This window comes from Labrus mixtus, chromosome 20 (genome assembly GCF_963584025.1).
Source record: "Labrus mixtus chromosome 20, fLabMix1.1, whole genome shotgun sequence".
Classification (NCBI taxonomy): Eukaryota; Metazoa; Chordata; class Actinopteri; order Labriformes; family Labridae; genus Labrus; species Labrus mixtus.
Genome location: NC_083631.1, coordinates 3,531,332 through 3,549,568, shown reverse-complemented (window position 1 = coordinate 3,549,568; position 18,237 = coordinate 3,531,332). Strand labels below are relative to the sequence as shown.

Genomic DNA, 18,237 nt, shown 5'->3' with positions numbered 1-18,237 from the left:
ATGAACAGTGTGAAGACACAAGCGTTGTGGGATACAGGAGCACAAGTTTCCATCATGAGTGAGGCGTGGAAGTCCAAAAACTTACCTGATGCAAAAATAAATCCTATAATTGACTTGTTAAATGATGATGAACTGCTGGACTTGAGAGCTGCAAACGGCTCACAAATACCTTTTCAGGGTTGGGTCGAAGTTAGTCTCAGTCTGTGTGATCCAAAAACTAAAATGGAAAGCTCGGATGAGATACTAGTCCCAGTGCTAGTAAGTAGAGACATAATGCAGAGACCAATAATAGGTTTTAATGCTATTGAGGAGATAGTAAGAGACAATGCAGACCAAGTTCAGCTAAGTGAAAGAGTAGCTTTGCTCAGAAATTCACTAAGGCTAGGATCAGGAAAGGCAGAAGCTCTACTTAACATCATTCAGGGAGCTACCAACGAAAATGTCACTTACCCAGTCAAAACAGGACGCTCATCTGTTGTAGTTCCGGGGGGACAAATAACGTGCATTAGCTGCCCTGTCAGAACCGATTTCAAAGTTAAAACTGAAATGCTCTTTGAGCCTGAGGAGAACCTCTCATTGGAGGAAGGACTTGAAATTACCTGTCAGTTGGTAAACATTTCCTGTTCCTCACGTAAGGTCAGTATCTATGTCAGAAATATGACACATCATGACATCACAATGTAAGGCAAGACAGTGATAGGGAGCATACAGAGGATAGCAGACTGTTACCCAGTGTACTCAGACGAACACCAGGTAAATTCAGTATGTGTTGAAAAGCCTCAGACTCCTCTAAACACCACCACAGAGACTTTCCAGGATAACCCATCAGATAAACAGTGGGATCCACCTGTCAATCTTGATCACCTGACAGCTGAACAGCAAACACTAGTCAAACAAATGCTCAGGGAAGAATCAGATGCATTCGCTAAGCACAAAGATGAAATAGGATACATCAAAAACTTGAAAATGGACATTAAGCTAACAGATGATGTTCCTGTTGCAAAAACATATAATGCCATACCTCGACCATTGTATGATGAGGTTAAGAACCACATCCAGGATTTATTAAATAAAGGATTCATTCGCAAATCCACCTCCCCATACGCAGCTGCAGTAGTTTGCGTGAGGAAAAAAGACGGGAGCCTAAGATTGTGCATTGACTACAGGGGGCTTAATAAAAAGACAGTTCCAGACAGGCATCCCATACCACGCATTCAGGAGATCCTTGATGGTCTTGGTGGAAACGCTTGGTTCAGCGTGCTGGATCAAGGCAAAGCTTATCACCAAGGGAGTGTCAATGAGGATTCAAAAAAGCTCACAGCCTTCTCGACCCCATGGGGGCTGTATGAATGGAACAGAATCCCTTTCGGCCTCACTAATGCGCCCTCAGCCTTTCAGCGCAGTATGGAAGAGAGCCTAGAAGGTCTCAGGGACAATATATGCATTCCATACTTAGACGATGTCTTAGTCTACAGTAAAACTTTCAAGCAGCATGTGGAGGATGTGAGATCTGTCCTCCAACGACAACAAGCCTGGGGAATTAAACTGAGGCCAGACAAATGTGACCTGTTCAAAAATGAGGTCCGTTATGTTGGAAAAGTGATCTCAGCCGACGGCTACAAGATGGACAATAAAGAAGTTGCTGCAGTGCAAGCACTGAAAATGACCCCACCTACAAATATTAAAGAGCTACGGAAACTTCTGGGTTTCTTAGGGTACTACAGAGGGTATGTGCAAGATTTCTCTCGTCATGCCAAATGTCTGTATGACCTACTTTCAACAGACACCGACTCAAGTCCTAAGTCTAAGTCCAAAAGGACAGGACAGCTCCCCCCACATCAGAAAATAATGTGGACTGACACTCACCAAAAAGCTTTGAACTATCTTGTTGATGTTTTGACTAACCCACCTGTGATGGCATATCCTAGGTTTGAGGATCCGTTCATTCTACACATCGACGCCTCAGAGCAGGGTCTGGGAGCAGTCTTGTATCAGAGACAGGAAGGTAAACTCAGAGTTATTGGTTACGGCTCACGGACATTGACACCAGCAGAAAAGAACTACAGACTACATTCAGGGAAGCTTGAGTTTTTAGCACTTAAGTGGGCTGTTACGGACAGGTTTAGAGACTATCTGTTTTACGCTCCCTCTGTAACAGTATACAGTGATAACAACCCTGTCACTTATGTTTTAAGCACAGCTAAACTGAATGCGACTGGACATCGCTGGGTCTCTGAACTGGCCGACTTCAACGTAACATTGAAATACCGCCCAGGAAAAGTGAATACAGATGCAGATTTCCTGTCTCGAATACCTGTGAGTATGGACTCTTACATGAGTGAATGCACAGAACAATTCTCCCCTGAAGTTTTAGGTGCAATCCTCAATGCAGTGGAGACACAGGCGCAAAACCAAATTGATTGGGTGTCAGCCATCACCTGCAGCCCACAGGTTCAGGAGATAGGTACAGATAACCTGCCAGACATAGTAGTCACACAACAACAGTTACTGCAGGCACAGTTGCAAGATCCCACCATATCTCTTGTTCGTCAGTGGAAAATGTCTGGGGGAAAACCGGACAAAAGAGACGAGAATATGAAAGCACAGACACTTAAGCAACTGCTGCATGAGTGGAAAAGACTGCATGTTTCACAAGAAGGCCTGTTAAAACGAAAAACATCAACAAGGACTCAAATTGTGCTTCCAGGAAAGTACAAAGAACTGGTCTACAAGTACCTCCACTGTGAAATGGGTCACTTGGGGGTGGAACGGGTTTTACGTCTCGCCAGACAAAGATTTTATTGGCCAGGGATGCAGAAAGACATTGAACATTACATCACACAAGTTTGTAAATGCAACTTTCAGAAAAAACCTGCAGTGCAAAGCAGAGCTCCCATGTGTCATGTACCTGCTACTGCGCCGTTTGAAATGGTTTCTATAGACTATCTTCACCTTGAAAAAAGCAGGGGAGGGTATGAGTATATATTAGTGATCATTGACAACTTCACTAAGTTTGCCCATGCCTACCCAACCCGTAACAAATCAGGAAAGACAGCGGCAGAGAAAATCTTCAATGATTTTTCACTTAGGTTTGATTTTCCTGTTAAAATACATCACGATCAAGGTAGAGAGTTTGAAAACCAGTTATTCAGGCATTTACAGAAATACACTGGCATTGCAAACTCAAAAACAACACCTTATCATCCACAAGGGAACCCATGTGAAAGATTTAATCGTACTCTGTTATCGATGCTGCGTACTTTGGATGAAGATAAAAAGGGAAATTGGAGTGATTATGTGAATAAAGTTGTACATGCTTACAACTGTACAACTAGCGAGGCAACAGGATACTCCCCTTTCTATTTACTGTTTGGCAGAAACCCCCGGTTGCCAATTGATCTGATCTTTGGGATAAATGAGGAGGAAGGATGCAACTCACACCAAGAATATGCTCAAAAATGGCAACAACAAATGCGAGAAGCATATGACATTGCATCTAAAAACATTAAAAAGACTACAACTAGAGGAAAAACACATTATGATCAAAAGAGGCAAAGTGCAGTGCTTTCCCCAGGTGATCGGGTCCTTGTAAGGAACATGTCAGAGCGGGGAGGACCTGGAAAATTGCGTTCATATTGGGAGGATCAAATACACATCGTGGTCTCTCAAAAAGGTGAAGACAGTCCAGTTTATGAGGTAAAGCCTGAGCGTGGTACAGGGAGAGTCAGAATCCTTCATCGCAACATGTTAATGCCATGTAATGCTCTGCCACTTGAGGAGCACCCTCAAAACACTGTAAAAGAAAAAAATCCTCACACTCAACAAAAGAAGCGACACAAGGAGATTAGAACAGAAACATCAGAGGACTCAGACAGCTCAGATGAGGAGGAACATTACTGGGCTCATAGATTGAGACACCATCACCACCAGCCTGGAGAGCAAAGTTTTGCAACCACGCTGACTCCTGAAAGCATACCTCAGCCTGGAGTTGTTGCTGAGGCAGAGGAGCCCAGAATGGAGTGTCCAGTGCAAACGCTTTTGGACAGTGACACTGATGGACACATTACTGATGGATGTGACAATCAAGAGGTAACAGAGACTGTTCAATCTGCAGACCTGCCTCTTCCTCATGAATCAGAACCGTCTTTAACAGAGCCGCGCAGGTCACAGAGAGAAAGGCGCCCTAAAGAGACATTGACCTATGAATCATTAGGCCAACCCAGCCAACGTGTGATAGGGCTTCATGCTGCTAACCCAGTGTATGTAAATACATTGGCACCAGGATATGAACAATACAGTGTGCTCTGGCCTACTCCACAGATATTTGGGACACACTTTGTTTATCCAACTCTGATTCCCGTGGGATTCTACTGATAGGCTGTGATAAGATTCAATATGGACTGTTGTTGTGGGTTTGGTGAAATATGGATTCAGAAACATGGACGGTTTGTGAACTAAGTGGTTATTGTCCATTCTGAGTAATTTGGAAAAACTAGAACTGAGGTGAACAGTTGAAAAAGAGACACTGACCAAATGTGATGTAAAGGTATCTGTCGAGATCACACTGTGAAGAAAACAGGGTTAGTGTGTGTTAAGGGTACTCAACTGTGTTATATAGCTAAGAGGACATTCTGGTCATAAGGTATATGATTTTGTCATAAGTAATGTCATTGAAGTAAGGGTGAATAGACCAAATGTAACACTGAAGTGTTGTTGCAGTAAAGTGTGATTATATCACATGGTATGTGATAATAGTGTACTCGAAGGGTTAAACCTGTTAAAATGCATTTAAAACTGTTTACTTCTTCCGAACTTTCAAGCGAAAGCAGTTGTCATTACGTGGTAAGGTTAACTCACCAATTTATCTTTAATGTTGCATTCATAAGTTGGGTATTATCTGAGTATTGTGAAGACATTCGATCCTATGTTTGTGCTGCATTAATGCTAATGTTGAGGACAACATTTATTTTGCAGGGGAGGAATGTAGCACCTGTAAAAGTACTTATTGTTGTTAATAATGTCCAGTCACTTTAATTCAACATGTTGTTAATTACATACTGTGACATTAATAGCTTCTGTTCAGTTAACTGTTTTTACATTCACCAGCAGGTGGCAGCGTAAGCTCTTTTGTGGCACATGAAAGTGAAACTTAAACAAGTGGCTGGAGAAAATAGTCTGAGCTGGCATTCGGGCGTTGCTGCTGAAGCGTGCGCATGGTGTGATGTACCTGGCTTCTATGTTTTGCCATCCTTGCCTGTGGAGTAATAAAGCGAACGTTTTCTACACCATGAGTGCCGTTGCAGTCTGAGTGGTGTAACACAAGCCTTCTCCGGGGGAGTGGAGTTTACATCCGGAGGTGGTGCTCAGCATCTGGGACCACTTCAGCAGGTCAACACTGGACCTCTTTGCTTCAGATGCAATAACTCAGTGCCCCCTCTGGTTCTCCCGCATAGAGGTAAACAGCCCTCTAGGTCAGGACGCCCTGGCTCACGACTGGCCAGGGGGTCCCCTCTATGCTTTCCCCCCGCTTCCGTTGATACAGACGGTGCTTCAGAGGGTTCTCCAGGAGGGCCACAGGCTGCTCCTGGTGGCCCCCTTTTGGCCGGGGAGAACGTGGTTTCCCCTACTGTGCAGACTTTGTCACAGCCAACCATGGCGCCTCCCAGACAGGATGGACTTCCTGTCACAGATGGGGGGCCAGATCTGGCACCCCGACCCCGGTCGCCCCGGTCGGGTGTGGCCTCTGCAGGGCCTGATTCAGTGCTGAGAGATTGCTCGATCTCTGTTCTCAGGACTGTGTTGAACGCCAGGGCGCGATCCATTCGCATTCAATACGAGAATAGGTGGCAGCTGTTCTCGGCCTGGTGATCGGGCAGGAATTTTGACCCTGAGCACTGCTCTGTGCCGTCAATCCTGGAGTTCCTGCAGTCACTCTTAGATGCTGGCCGCTCCCTCTCTACCCTGAGGGTTTATGTAGCTGCCATTTCCTCTCGACATGTTCGGGTAGACAACAACACTGTTGGGTGCCACAGGTTGGTTTCCCTCTTTTTGAGGGGGGCTATGAGGCTTCACAAGCCCAGAGAGCTCCGGCTTGGGACCTGCACCTTGTGCTTGACAATCTGTGTTTGCCTCCCTTCGAGCCCCTTGCGGAGGCAGATCTGCATTGGTTATCAGCAAAGACTGCTTTCCTTCTTGCCATTACCACAGCAAAGTGAGTGGGTGATCTCCACGCTTTGTCTGTTGATCCTGCATGTCTGAGGTGGAGTCCAGATGACTCAGGGGTCACCTTGCGGCCGAGGGCCACGTTTCTACCTAAGGTTCTTTCAAGATCAAGACAAGATCAGCCGATACTGCTGGCACGGTTCAACCCCCCACCAGGGGAAGATGACAGCAGGTCAGCGCTGCTCTGCCCAGTGCGGGCCTTACGAGCATATGTCAACTGTACTGCCGGTATGCGAAGATCAGACCAGTTATTTGTGTGTCATGGTGGTCCTTAGACAGGCTGTGTGAACAGTGGTTGTCCCACTGGATTGTGGACGTGATCAACCAGGCATATCAGGCAGCCGGTCGGCCTTTGCCCCATGGAGTGCGGTGCCATTCCAGGAGGGGTGTCTCCACATCGTGGGCAGCCCTGAGCCCACATTTGTGCTGCGACCTCTTGGGCATCGCTGAGCACCTTCATGAGGTTCTACAGAGTGAACATCCCTGACCCCCATCCACTGGGTGTGGTCCTGTTACGAGATTCATCAGCTTCAATGCAATGAGGTTGGTATGTGGGGATTCCTCGTGACTATGTTGGTATGAGTCATCCAGTGCTTAAAGCACCACCTCTGGCGGTCAGGAAGGCTGAAATAGAACAAAGGTTACGTATGTAACTACGGTTCTATGAATCCTGGATGACCGCCAGAGCTTCTGGTCACCGTGTCTCGCGAGAAGATTCTGAAGGAACAGATCCTGGGAACATGACACCGGAAGATATAGACCTGTCGGGGTCATCAGGGGTCACATGTGACTTTGTTGGTATAGCTAATCGACCTGCGCATGCGCCATATGGTATCATTCAGTGATTAAAGCACCGCCTCTGGCGGTCATCCAGGATTCATAGGACCGTAGTTACATACGTATCTTTCGTTCTCTGTGTCTTTAGTGTTTCCTGTTTTATTTTGTAGTTCTTGTCCCCAGTGGTTCTTGTCTTGTATTTCTTCTTGCCTCTGTGTGTGTTTCCCTCCAGTGCTGATTGCCCTCATTGTCTTCACCTGTGTGCTTTGTCTCACCTGTGTTTGATTACCCCTGTGTATTTAGTCTCAGTTTTCCTTCCTACTTGTTGTCACTTCAATATCAGATTTTCCCCTTGTCAGTGTACCAGATGTCTACGTGGCTTATTTTCTTCATTTGGATTTTTTTATTAAAAAAGTACGTTTTTGGTTTTTGGTTTTGGGCGTTTGATCTTTTGTTAATAAATATTGTTTTGGTTTTCTTCAATTGGGTTCCAGTTCCTTGTTTTTCATACGTGACAGACTGGCTGGAACAAGAAAAGGGAAATGGCAGAAACAGGGTTTCCTTAAATCTTTTATTTTCCTTAATCAATTTTGAAATTGAACCTATAAATAAGTAGAACTATGAGAATAGAATTATTGATAAATTGGATTTTGTTTTCCAGCATTGCTGGTTTGACTCCCGTGTTGTCCTGTTCACATGTTGGACTGTGATTTTAACATTCTTTACACTCTTCAGATCAAATGATTCCCACTGGTTGCCCACATGTGGTGCTTTACCTTAAATAACAGTGAGAGGTGTAGTTCATTATAGTGCACCATATACTTATTCATATGATTTGTTCATTAATCTGTTCAGAATGAAGTTGGGGAAACTCCCGTAAAACACCTGTCATAGTGTGATAAATGTATATATTGTAATAAAGCAGAGTTCTAGACCAGCTTTATAACCATTATGTTCCTTTATGTTTCTCACAACTCACAACAGCAGGATGAAGATTCAGGTGGTTTGATAAATGCTGCCACCTTGTGGCTAAAATTAACTTTGTATAAAAAGATAAATATTTGAAAGCTTTAAAACCATCATATTCATACACCATGCATATAGTACAAATAATATAAGCCAACATTTTCTGTAAAATATACAATCATATCATCTCATATTTTGATACATCAGCATTTCTGGACAAGAAGACTAAGGTGTCTGTGGCCCTCTCCTCCTCGGCCCCTTAATAATCCCCCGTACAGGAACTCTCATCTGTGCTCGCAGTGGAGCCCTGAGTCCAACGCTGGGGGGAAGCCTCTGCACCGGCCCCGAGGCAGAGTGAATCTGTCGCTCCTTAGATCATCCACAAAACCCTCCACGCTGTCAAACTTCATCTTTTAGAGCGTTGAACTGCTTGTAGAGATCTCCCAGAGCATCTGACAGGGGCTGGATCCTTCACACAAGTAGAGATATGAAGGACAGTACAAATGAATAAATGATTTTAAATGACTTCATGACCTGTCAAAGAGCTTTGGTACTTTGATTTTCCATGAGCTCACATTAAATTGGAACATTGTTTACTGGCAGAAGACAAGGAGAGCCAAGTCAAGTTGGCAACTTGAAAGTCAGGCCATGCTGTTAAGGAGGAACAGCCCCATCATCTGCAGGAAACATCAGGACAACAGAAATAAAGCATGGTAGTCCCTTAAGAGAAGATGAAAGTTTATAAAGAGCACATTTTTGACCAAAATCTCAGAAAAGACACCTACGAGTGAGCCAAAAAGTGAAATATTTTTAAAGAAAGGTTCAATGACTTGGAGTTATATAAATCACACAAGTGAAGAGAAAAGAAAAACAAACCATCTTGTGATGTTTGTGTTTTAAAATCATGACAAACACTATCACCTCCAAATGAATGTGACATGAATATGATATTAGTGTGTACAGAGTTAAAGGAACTTTAATATGATGTAGAAGAAGATCATGTTTGTGTCTCATTGTGAGTTTCTGTTGATTTTTATAACTAATAACAGAAATAACAGGACATATTTACAGCTCATAAAAAAGATTATGAAACATTTTTAATCAGCTCAACTAACAGAGATGGACTTTATGTTTTATACATAAACTTTTGTTGGACCCTCAGGTTATTTACTAGATTCAAAGAAGATCATCAGAACTCCAAAGAAAACAACAACATGACAAACAGGAACAAACAGACATAAATCCTGTCTGTTATTAATGAATGAAAACAGTGCTGAGTGTGTAAACTCCTCCTCCTCCTCCTCCTCCTCCTCTTCTCCTCTCCTCAGTGTCTTTATAAGCTTCAGTGTCTCTTCTCCTCTCACTCCAACCCTGCTCACCTCTCAGCTGGACAGTAAGGGACGTTTACAGCACACACTGACAACATGCTGGGGACCCTGTGCACTCTCATCACTGCTCTAACATGTAAGGAGGCTGACTTACTGCAGCTTTGAGCTCATGTTGGATTCATCAGTCTGTGTGTTTCTCTTGACTCCATGTCATCTTGTTGTTTCCAGGTGTGAGTGCTGTGGCGCTGGTGACACAGAAGCCTCTTGTTGTGACTCTGAGGAGAGGAGAGACAGCCACCATGGACTGTAACCTGGGGACTGTGACTAACAGTGCTGCTCGTTGGTACAAACAGATTCCAGGAGGAGTTCCTCAGTATATTCTCAGGAACCATCATACCTATAGCTCTCCAAGCTATGGCTCTGGTTTCTCCTCTCCAAAGTTCACATCCACTCATCAGTCACAATCAGATTATCGTTTGATCATCAGCACTGTGGAGGAGAGAGACTCAGCAGTTTATTACTGTCAGACATGGGACAGCTCTGTCAGCGAGTACGTATCACAATGATTTACACCGTGACAAAAACCTCCTCACTGAACACTTCTGCTTTTTCACTCTCTGACACATTAACTAAAGCCCCCTGTAACTACCAACCAGTGTCCTCAGTGTATTCTTGATAGACCACTTTGATGTAAAAAAAAAACACTAACCATTTATTTATCATCAGTAAACATGAAGACATAACATATTTCAGTGTTTTCAGACTCTTTTTCTTTAAATTTCATGACACGTCATTTTGAAAACCATGAAGCCACCATTCAAATAGTTTTCTGTTTTATAGTATATGCTGTGTTTCTTTTAGTGAGAGTCTGTTAACACAATGACATCAAAAAGAAAACAAGAAAAAGTCAAATTCAACAATTAAGGTCAAAGAGAATTAAACATTTTTCATTATTAACTATGAATCCAAAAGAAATGACAGAATCAGGACATCAGCAAACTTCTTTAGTAAAGTGAAAACATGTTGGTTTGTAAACAACATGAAAAGGTATTTTAGAGATGATCCAAGATGATGTTAGAAATCTGCATGATGTGTTTAATTTATGAATGAAAACAGTGCTGAGTGTGTAAACTCCTCCTCCTCCTCTTCCTCTTCCTCCTCCTCCTCCTCCTCCTCCTCTTCTCCTCCTCCTCTTCTCCTCTCCTCAGTGTCTTTATAAGCTTCAGTGTCTCTTCTCCTCACACTCCAACCCTGCTCACCTCTCAGTTGGACAGTAAGGGACGTTTACAGCACACACTGACAACATGCTGGGGACCCTGTGCACTCTCATCACTGCTCTAACATGTAAGAGATTCTTCTCAGTCCTTTCACACACCATCATTTCACACACAAACCTTTCACTCATGTCTTTTTCTCTGTGTGTGTGTGTTACAGATGTTGATGCAGTGATAGTGCTGACCCAGACGCCTGCTGTCCACACAGTTTCTACAGGACAACAAGTTGATCTTCAATGTAACATCCAGAGATATGATGGATATTCTGTCTCCTGGTACAAACAGGTTCCTGGTGAAGCTCCTCAGTATGTTCTGAGCTTTCACTATTCTGGCAGTACACTTAGCTTTGGATCAGGATTCTCCTCAGACAGATTCAACTCTAAATCTTCATCAAACATAGATTATCAGTTCATCATAAAGAGAGCAGAGACAGGAGACTCTGCTCAGTATTTCTGTCAGACATGGGATAACTCTGCTGATGAAGCTGTATCACAGTGATTTACACTGTGACAAAAACCTCAGTGACAGACTGACTGCAGCATACATGAGATGTTGACTAAGTCAATCCAAGAAAAGCAGAATAACTTGAACAAAACAATGATACTAAACAAAGTGTTCTTCAGGGTGAAAAGAGTTTGATAAAAGTCCATCAGTGTTGTTGTAATGTGAGCAGACTGATGAAAGAATGACATGTTGACAGTGAAAGTTGGTCTCAACAGGATGTTTCAGTTCCACTCCCCTCATTAGTGAGAGTCAGGAGGTTTTTGTACAGCCATGTATACAAACTGAATCACTGTGGTATTCGGACAAGGCACCAAGCTGATTGTGACGAGTAAGTACTTTGAAACTCATCATGAAATGAGAGAGATTTGATCATTCTTATTCAAACTGATCAGTAATCATCATTTGTTATTTAACTCATTGTTCAGATAGATTTGTGTGTCAACAACAGACATTTATATTTAGTTCTCTTTCTGACACCAGACTATGTCTTGGAATGAAACGGAAAGCTTTCAAAAAGGTTTCAACATTTGTATGAAATAGTTTCTGTCAATTCTGAAGTATGTTGATGTTTGAGGAATGTTGAACAGTTAAGATCAAATTACAAAATGTGACAATTCATGTCCAAATATAAACGGCATGTTTGATCCTTTCTAAACCTTTGTTGAATCATCTCTAAAATGTTTCTTACAATGTGATATGAAGAATTCAAACTTCTAAACTTCTCGTGTTTCAAATGTTTAAAGTTTTTGATGAGTTAGTTTTTTAAATGAAAAACATGCTCTGGATTATTTCCTCATTTCTAAGTGTTAGATAGTTGGTTAGAAAAAAGAATTGAATTGTTATTTCAGGACAGTTGTTTCATATTTCACAAAGTGTCTTTATGATATTGTTACTGTCATAAAAAATTATCCTGATTGATGAATGACTCATCATTTTGATAATCATTTCATGATGTTTTTACATGACAACATTCTTTACTGCAGCCTGTTTGTCAAACTGTGAACAAAACTAATGAGTTGATGATCTCTGTCATACTTTGTATTGAATGACTTCACTTGTACTCATGTGTTCAATGTCCTGTGTGTGTGTGTGTGTGTGTGTGTTTCAGGCTCCAGCCTCTCTCCTCCTGTCCTCACAGTCTTCCCTCCGTCCAGTGCTGAGCTCCAGTCCAACAAAGCCTCTCTGGTCTGTCTGTCCACTCAGTCTGTGCCTTTTGCAGATGTGAGCTGGTCTGCTGCTGGGAGTCCAGTGAGCAGTGGGATCTCTACCAGCACGGCCGTTCAGCAACCAGACCAGACTTTCCAAATCAGCAGCTATCTGTCCATCCAGACGTCAGACTGGAACATGGACAAGGTCTACACATGTTGAGTGTCTTTGGGCTCCCAGACTTCAGAGAAAACCATCAACAAGTCCCACTGTTCCACTGAAGACCAGTAGAGGAGCAGAGGGACCATTTCTAATCTGCTTCTTGACTCTTTGTGCTGTTTGCTCATTACAAGGTTCACATCTTACAGTATATGTCTGCATGCTTGTAATACATGTTGTGACCTCTAGGTGGAGGTGTTGGATCAGCTTTGCAACTTGCTACAGATTCATTAATTTTGCAATATAAAATGTGATTAATGAAGAATTTTCTTTAATTGAACTCATGAATAAAAATAACAAAAAAAAAAAAAAATGATTGAACTGTTTATTTCCTCATTACTGATGTTTGTCTTACCAACAGGTTATTAATCAACACAAAAACATTTTCATTGATTCAGTCTACTTTAAATAAAAAAACAGTATTTGAAGATTTTTCTATTTTAAATAGGTCAACCTGTGCATCAACAAAGAGCTTTTTCAGTTTATTGTATATTTGCCTAGTTTTAGTTTCTTGCATAGGAAGTGTTATTGGAATAATCAGATAAAATGAACAAATGAAACTGAGATTTCATCCTCCATCAGTGAAGCATCACCTCTCTGCTCCTCCCTCTCCTCCTCCTCAGGATGCACCTGCAGGCCTCCTCTTCTTATTCATAGCTGCATGCAAATGAAGAGGTCAAAGGTCAGCTCACTGTAAAACTGTCTCTGACCTGAAACACACTGATGTTTCATTTGTGATCAATTGGTTAATCAGACAAATACCTTAACAATGTCCTTAAATGTAGAAACTTGTAGGATCAGTTAAAATGTAAAAAAAATAAAAATAATTTTGATCATCTTTACATATTTAAATCCTTTAAGGGTTTAGTTTTGAGTGGCTGCACCATACTGATGCTGATTATAAGGCACCATAAGGCTGTGTATATTTAATCATAGCTTAATCTTTTTTGCAGGACCTGCCTTGAAGTAGATTCTGACAAATGAAATCCAGAAACATAGATACTTGTGCACGGAGAATTGTTTTATTTTAAAGGGTTAAAAAAATGCACAGACAAACAGTAAGTGGATGACAAGTACTTCAATACATCACATTCTGTCATCACTTACAGATTGGTTTTCTTAAACATAACATATGGAAGAAAAAAACTCTAAGGCTTGACTTCAACCACAAGGGGGAGACAACTCTTGATGCATTTATGTGTGCATGTTTGAAAAGAGTCAGTTAAAGTGCAGTCAATTATCTTAAGATTCATATTTGATTGATTTAGAGGTTTTTGTATCAGCTATAAGTTTATACAAAAGACAAAGACAAAGCGTCTTGTGCACTGCAGGGGTTAAATAAACCAGAAATGTATTTCACCAGTGTGACATTTTGATCACGACTATACTCCTCATCAGACGGTCTGATTTGTCTTCAGTGATTTTTTTGGGTCGACTCTGCACCTGCCCTATTGATTTGGATGTGTGTATTTTCCTGATTGCTTTGAGTATATACATACAAACATTTTACCTAAGACAAAATAAACTCAACAGATTTGTATCTAATTAAGAATGCTTTTATTTCAAATAATCCATGTACAATAAAGCAAAGCTGTGTTCACACCAACAGTTATGCATGAAACAATGCTGATCAATCTATTCATCGTCTTTGTTCAAATTCTTCTCTGAGGTGTGGGAGCCCAGAGGAACTTAACACTTGAGAAGGTTTAATGGACAGATAGACACAACATGTATTACAAGCATGCAGACATATACTGTAAGATGTGAACCTTGTAATGAGCAAACAGCACAAAGAGTCAAGAAGCAGATTAGAAATGGTCCCTCTGCTCCTCTACTGGTCTTCAGTGGAACAGTGGGACTTGTTGATGGTTTTCTCTGAAGTCTGGGAGCCCAAAGACACTCGACATGTGTAGACCTTGTCCATGTTCCAGTCTGACGTCTGGATGGACAGATAGCTGCTGATTTGGAAAGTCTGGTCTGGTTGCTGAACGGCCGTGCTGGTAGAGATCCCACTGCTCACTGGACTCCCAGCAGCAGACCAGTTCACATCTGCAAAAGGCACAGACTGAGTGGACAGACAGACCAGAGAGGCTTTGTTGGACTGGAGCTCAGCACTGGACGGAGGGAAGACTGTGAGGACAGGAGGAGAGAGGCTGGAGCCTGAAACACACACACACACACACACACACACACACACACACACACACACACACACACACACACACAGGACATTGAACACATGAGTACAAGTGAAGTCATTCAATACAAAGTATGACAGAGACCATCAACTCATTTTTTATGACAGTCACAATATCATAAAGACACTTTGTGAAATATGAAACAACTGTCCTGAAATAACAATTCAATTCTTTTTTCTAACCAACTATCTAACACTTAGAAATGAGGAAATAATCCAGAGCATGTTTTTCATTTAAAAAACTAACTCATCAAAAACTTTAAACATTTGAAACATGAGAAGTTTAGAAGTTTGAATTCTTCATATCACATTGTAAGAAACATTTTAGAGATGATTCAACAAAGGTTTAGAAAGGATCAAACATGCCGTTTATATTTGGACATGAATTGTCACATTTTGTAATTTGATCTTAACTGTTCAACATTCCTCAAACATCAACATACTTCAGAATTGACAGAAACTATTTCATACAAATGTTGAAACCTTTTTGAAAGCTTTCCGTTTCATTCCAAGACATAGTCTGGTGTCAGAAAGAGAACTAAATATAAATGTCTGTTGTTGACACACAAATCTATCTGAACAATGAGTTAAATAACAAATGATGATTACTGATCAGTTTGAATAAGAATGATCAAATCTCTCTGATTTCATGATGAGTTTCAAAGTACTTACTCGTCACAATCAGCTTGGTGCCTTGTCCGAATACCACAGTGATTCAGTTTGTATACATGGCTGTACAAAAACCTCCTGACTCTCACTAATGAGGGGAGTGGAACTGAAACATCCTGTTGAGACCAACTTTCACTGTCAACATGTCATTCTTTCATCAGTCTGCTCACATTACAACAACACTGATGGACTTTTATCAAACTCTTTTCACCCTGAAGAACACTTTGTTTAGTATCCTTTCTTGTTTTGTTCAAGTTATTCTGCTTTTCTTGGATTGACTTAGTCAACATCTCATGTATGCTGCAGTCAGTCTGTCACTGAGGTTTTTGTCACAGTGTAAATCACTGTGATACAGCTTCATCAGCAGAGTCATCCCATGTCTGACAGAAATACTGAGCAGAGTCTCCTGTCTCTGCTCTCTTTATGATGAACTGATAATCTATGTTTGATGAAGATTTAGAGTTGAATCTGTCTGAGGAGAATCCTGATCCAAAGCTAAGTGTACTGCCAGAATAGTGAAAGCTCAGAACATACTGAGGAGCTTCACCAGGAACCTGTTTGTACCACCTGACAGAATTCCCATCATATCTCTGGATGTTACATTGAAGATCAACTTGTTGTCCTGTAGAAACTGTGTGGACAGCAGGCGTCTGGGTCAGCACTATCACTGCATCAACATCTGTAACACACACACACACACACAGAAAAAGACATGAGTGAAAGGTTTGTGTGTGAAATGATGGTGTGTGAAAGGACTGAGAAGAATCTCTTACATGTTAGAGCAGTGATGAGAGTGCACAGGGTCCCCAGCATGTTGTCAGTGTGTGCTGTAAACGTCCCTTACTGTCCAACTGAGAGGTGAGCAGGGTTGGAGTGTGAGGAGAAGAGACACTGAAGCTTATAAAGACACTGAGGAGAGGAGAAGAGGAGGAGGAGGAGGAGGAGGAGGAGGAAGAAGAGGAGGAGTTTACACACTCAGCACTGTTTTCATTCATAAATTAAACACATCATGCAGATTTCTAACATCATCTTGGATCATCTCTAAAATACTTTTTCATGTTGTTTACAAACCAACATGTTTTCACTTTACTAAAGAAGTTTGCTGATGTCCTGATTCCGTCATTTCTTTTGGATTCATAGTTAATAATGAAAAATGTTTAATTCTCTTTGACCTTAATTGTTGAATTTGACTTTTTCTTGTTTTCTTTTTGATGACATTGTGTTAACAGACTCTCACTAAAAGAAACACAGCATATACTATAAAACAGAAAACTATTTGAATGGTGGCTTCATGGTTTTCAAAATGACGTGTCATGAAATTTAAAGAAAAAGAGTCTGAAAACACTGAAATATGTTATGTCTTCATGTTTACTGATGATAAATAAATGGTTAGTGTTTTTTTTTTTACATCAAAGTGGTCTATCAAGAATACACTGAGGACACTGGTTGGTAGTTACAGGGGGCTTTAGTTAATGTGTCAGAGAGTGAAAAAGCAGAAGTGTTCAGTGAGGAGGTTTTTGTCACGGTGTAAATCACTGTGATACGATCTCATTGACAGAGCCGTCCCATGTGCTACAGTAATAAACTGCTGAGTCTCTCTCCTCCACAGTGCTGATGATCAAACGATAATCTGATTGTGATTGATGAGTGGATGTGAACTTTGGAGAGGAGAAACCAGAGCCATAGAAGGGAGAGCTATCACCATGATAAAAAAATATAATATACTGAGGAACTCCTCCTGGAATCTGTTTGTACCAACGAGCACCACTGTTAGTCACAGTCCCCAGGTTACAGTCCATGGTGGCTGTCTCTCCTCTCCTCAGAGTCACAACAGGAGGCTTCTGTGTCACCAGCGTCACAGCACTCACACCTGGAAACAACAAGATGACATGGAGTCAAGAGAAACACACAGACTGATGAATCCAACATGAGCTCAAAGCTGCAGTAAGTCAGCCTCCTTACATGTTAGAGCAGTGATGAGAGTGCACAGGGTCCCCAGCATGTTGTCAGTGTGTGCTGTAAACGTCCCTTACTGTCCAGCTGAGAGGTGAGCAGGGTTGGAGTGAGAGGAGAAGAGACACTGAAGCTTATAAAGACACTGAGGAGAGAAGAGGAGGAGGAGGAGGAGGAGGAAGAAGAGGAGGAGGAGGAGGAAGAGGAAGAGGAGGAGCAGGAGGAGAAGAGACACTGAAGCTTATAAAGACACTGAGGAGAGGAGAAGAGGAGGAGGAAGAGGAGGAAGAGGAGGAGGAGGAGGAGGAAGAGGAAGAGGAGGAGCAGGAGGAGAAGAGACACTGAAGCTTATAAAGACACTGAGGAGAGAAGAGGAGGAGGAGGATGAGGAGGAAGAAGAGGAGGAGGAGGAAGAGGAGGAGTTTACACACTCAGCACTGTTTTCATTCATTAATAACAGACAGGATTTATGTCTGTTTGTTCCTGTTTGTCATGTTGTTGTTTTCTTTGGAGTTCTGATGATCTTCTTTGAATCTAGTAAATAACCTGAGGGTCCAACAAAAGTTTATGTATAAAACATAAAGTCCATCTCTGTTAGTTGAGCTGATTAAAAATGTTTCATAATCTTTTTTATGAGCTGTAAATCTGTCCTGTTATTTCTGTTATTAGTTATAAAAATCAACAGAAACTCACAATGAGACACAAACATGATCTTCTTCTACATCATATTAAAGTTCCTTTAACTCTGTACACACTAATATCATATTCATGTCACATTCATTTGGAGGTGATAGTGTTTGTCATGATTTTAAAACACAAACATCACAAGATGGTTTGTTTTTCTTTTCTCTTCACTTGTGTGATTTATATAACTCCAAGTCATTGAACCTTTCTTTAAAAATATTTCACTTTTTGGCTCACTCGTAGGTGTCTTTTCTGAGATTTTGGTCAAAAATGTGCTCTTTATAAACTTTCATCTTCT

At 41.5% G+C, this 18,237-nt stretch overlaps 2 protein-coding genes across 3 annotated transcripts; one reads left to right on the top strand and one right to left on the bottom strand.

The window, feature by feature from the left end:
* Positions 1 to 9,288: 9,288 nt before the first annotated feature.
* LOC132954163 (immunoglobulin lambda-1 light chain-like) lies at positions 9,289 to 12,762 on the top strand. The gene is made up of 4 exons (XM_061026649.1): positions 9,289 to 9,429; positions 9,522 to 9,851; positions 11,370 to 11,399; positions 12,180 to 12,762. Exons 1-4 carry the CDS (start codon positions 9,390 to 9,392, stop codon positions 12,437 to 12,439), a joined length of 660 nt encoding a protein of 219 aa, XP_060882632.1. The 5' UTR covers positions 9,289 to 9,389; the 3' UTR covers positions 12,440 to 12,762.
* A 1,312-nt stretch (positions 12,763 to 14,074) lies between these two features.
* LOC132954161 (immunoglobulin lambda-1 light chain-like) lies at positions 14,075 to 17,419 on the bottom strand. 2 transcript variants are annotated; one of them, XM_061026644.1, is made up of 4 exons: positions 17,265 to 17,419; positions 16,847 to 17,172; positions 15,306 to 15,339; positions 14,075 to 14,596 (listed from the first exon to the last, which is right to left on the bottom strand). In XM_061026644.1, exons 1-4 carry the CDS (start codon positions 17,302 to 17,304, stop codon positions 14,268 to 14,270), a joined length of 729 nt encoding a protein of 242 aa, XP_060882627.1. In that variant the 5' UTR covers positions 17,305 to 17,419; the 3' UTR covers positions 14,075 to 14,267. The 2 variants fall into 2 exon arrangements, with proteins under 2 accessions (XP_060882627.1, XP_060882628.1); XM_061026645.1 differs by lacking the exons at positions 16,847 to 17,172; positions 17,265 to 17,419 and adding exons at positions 15,656 to 15,981; positions 16,076 to 16,188.
* Positions 17,420 to 18,237: the final 818 nt, after the last annotated feature.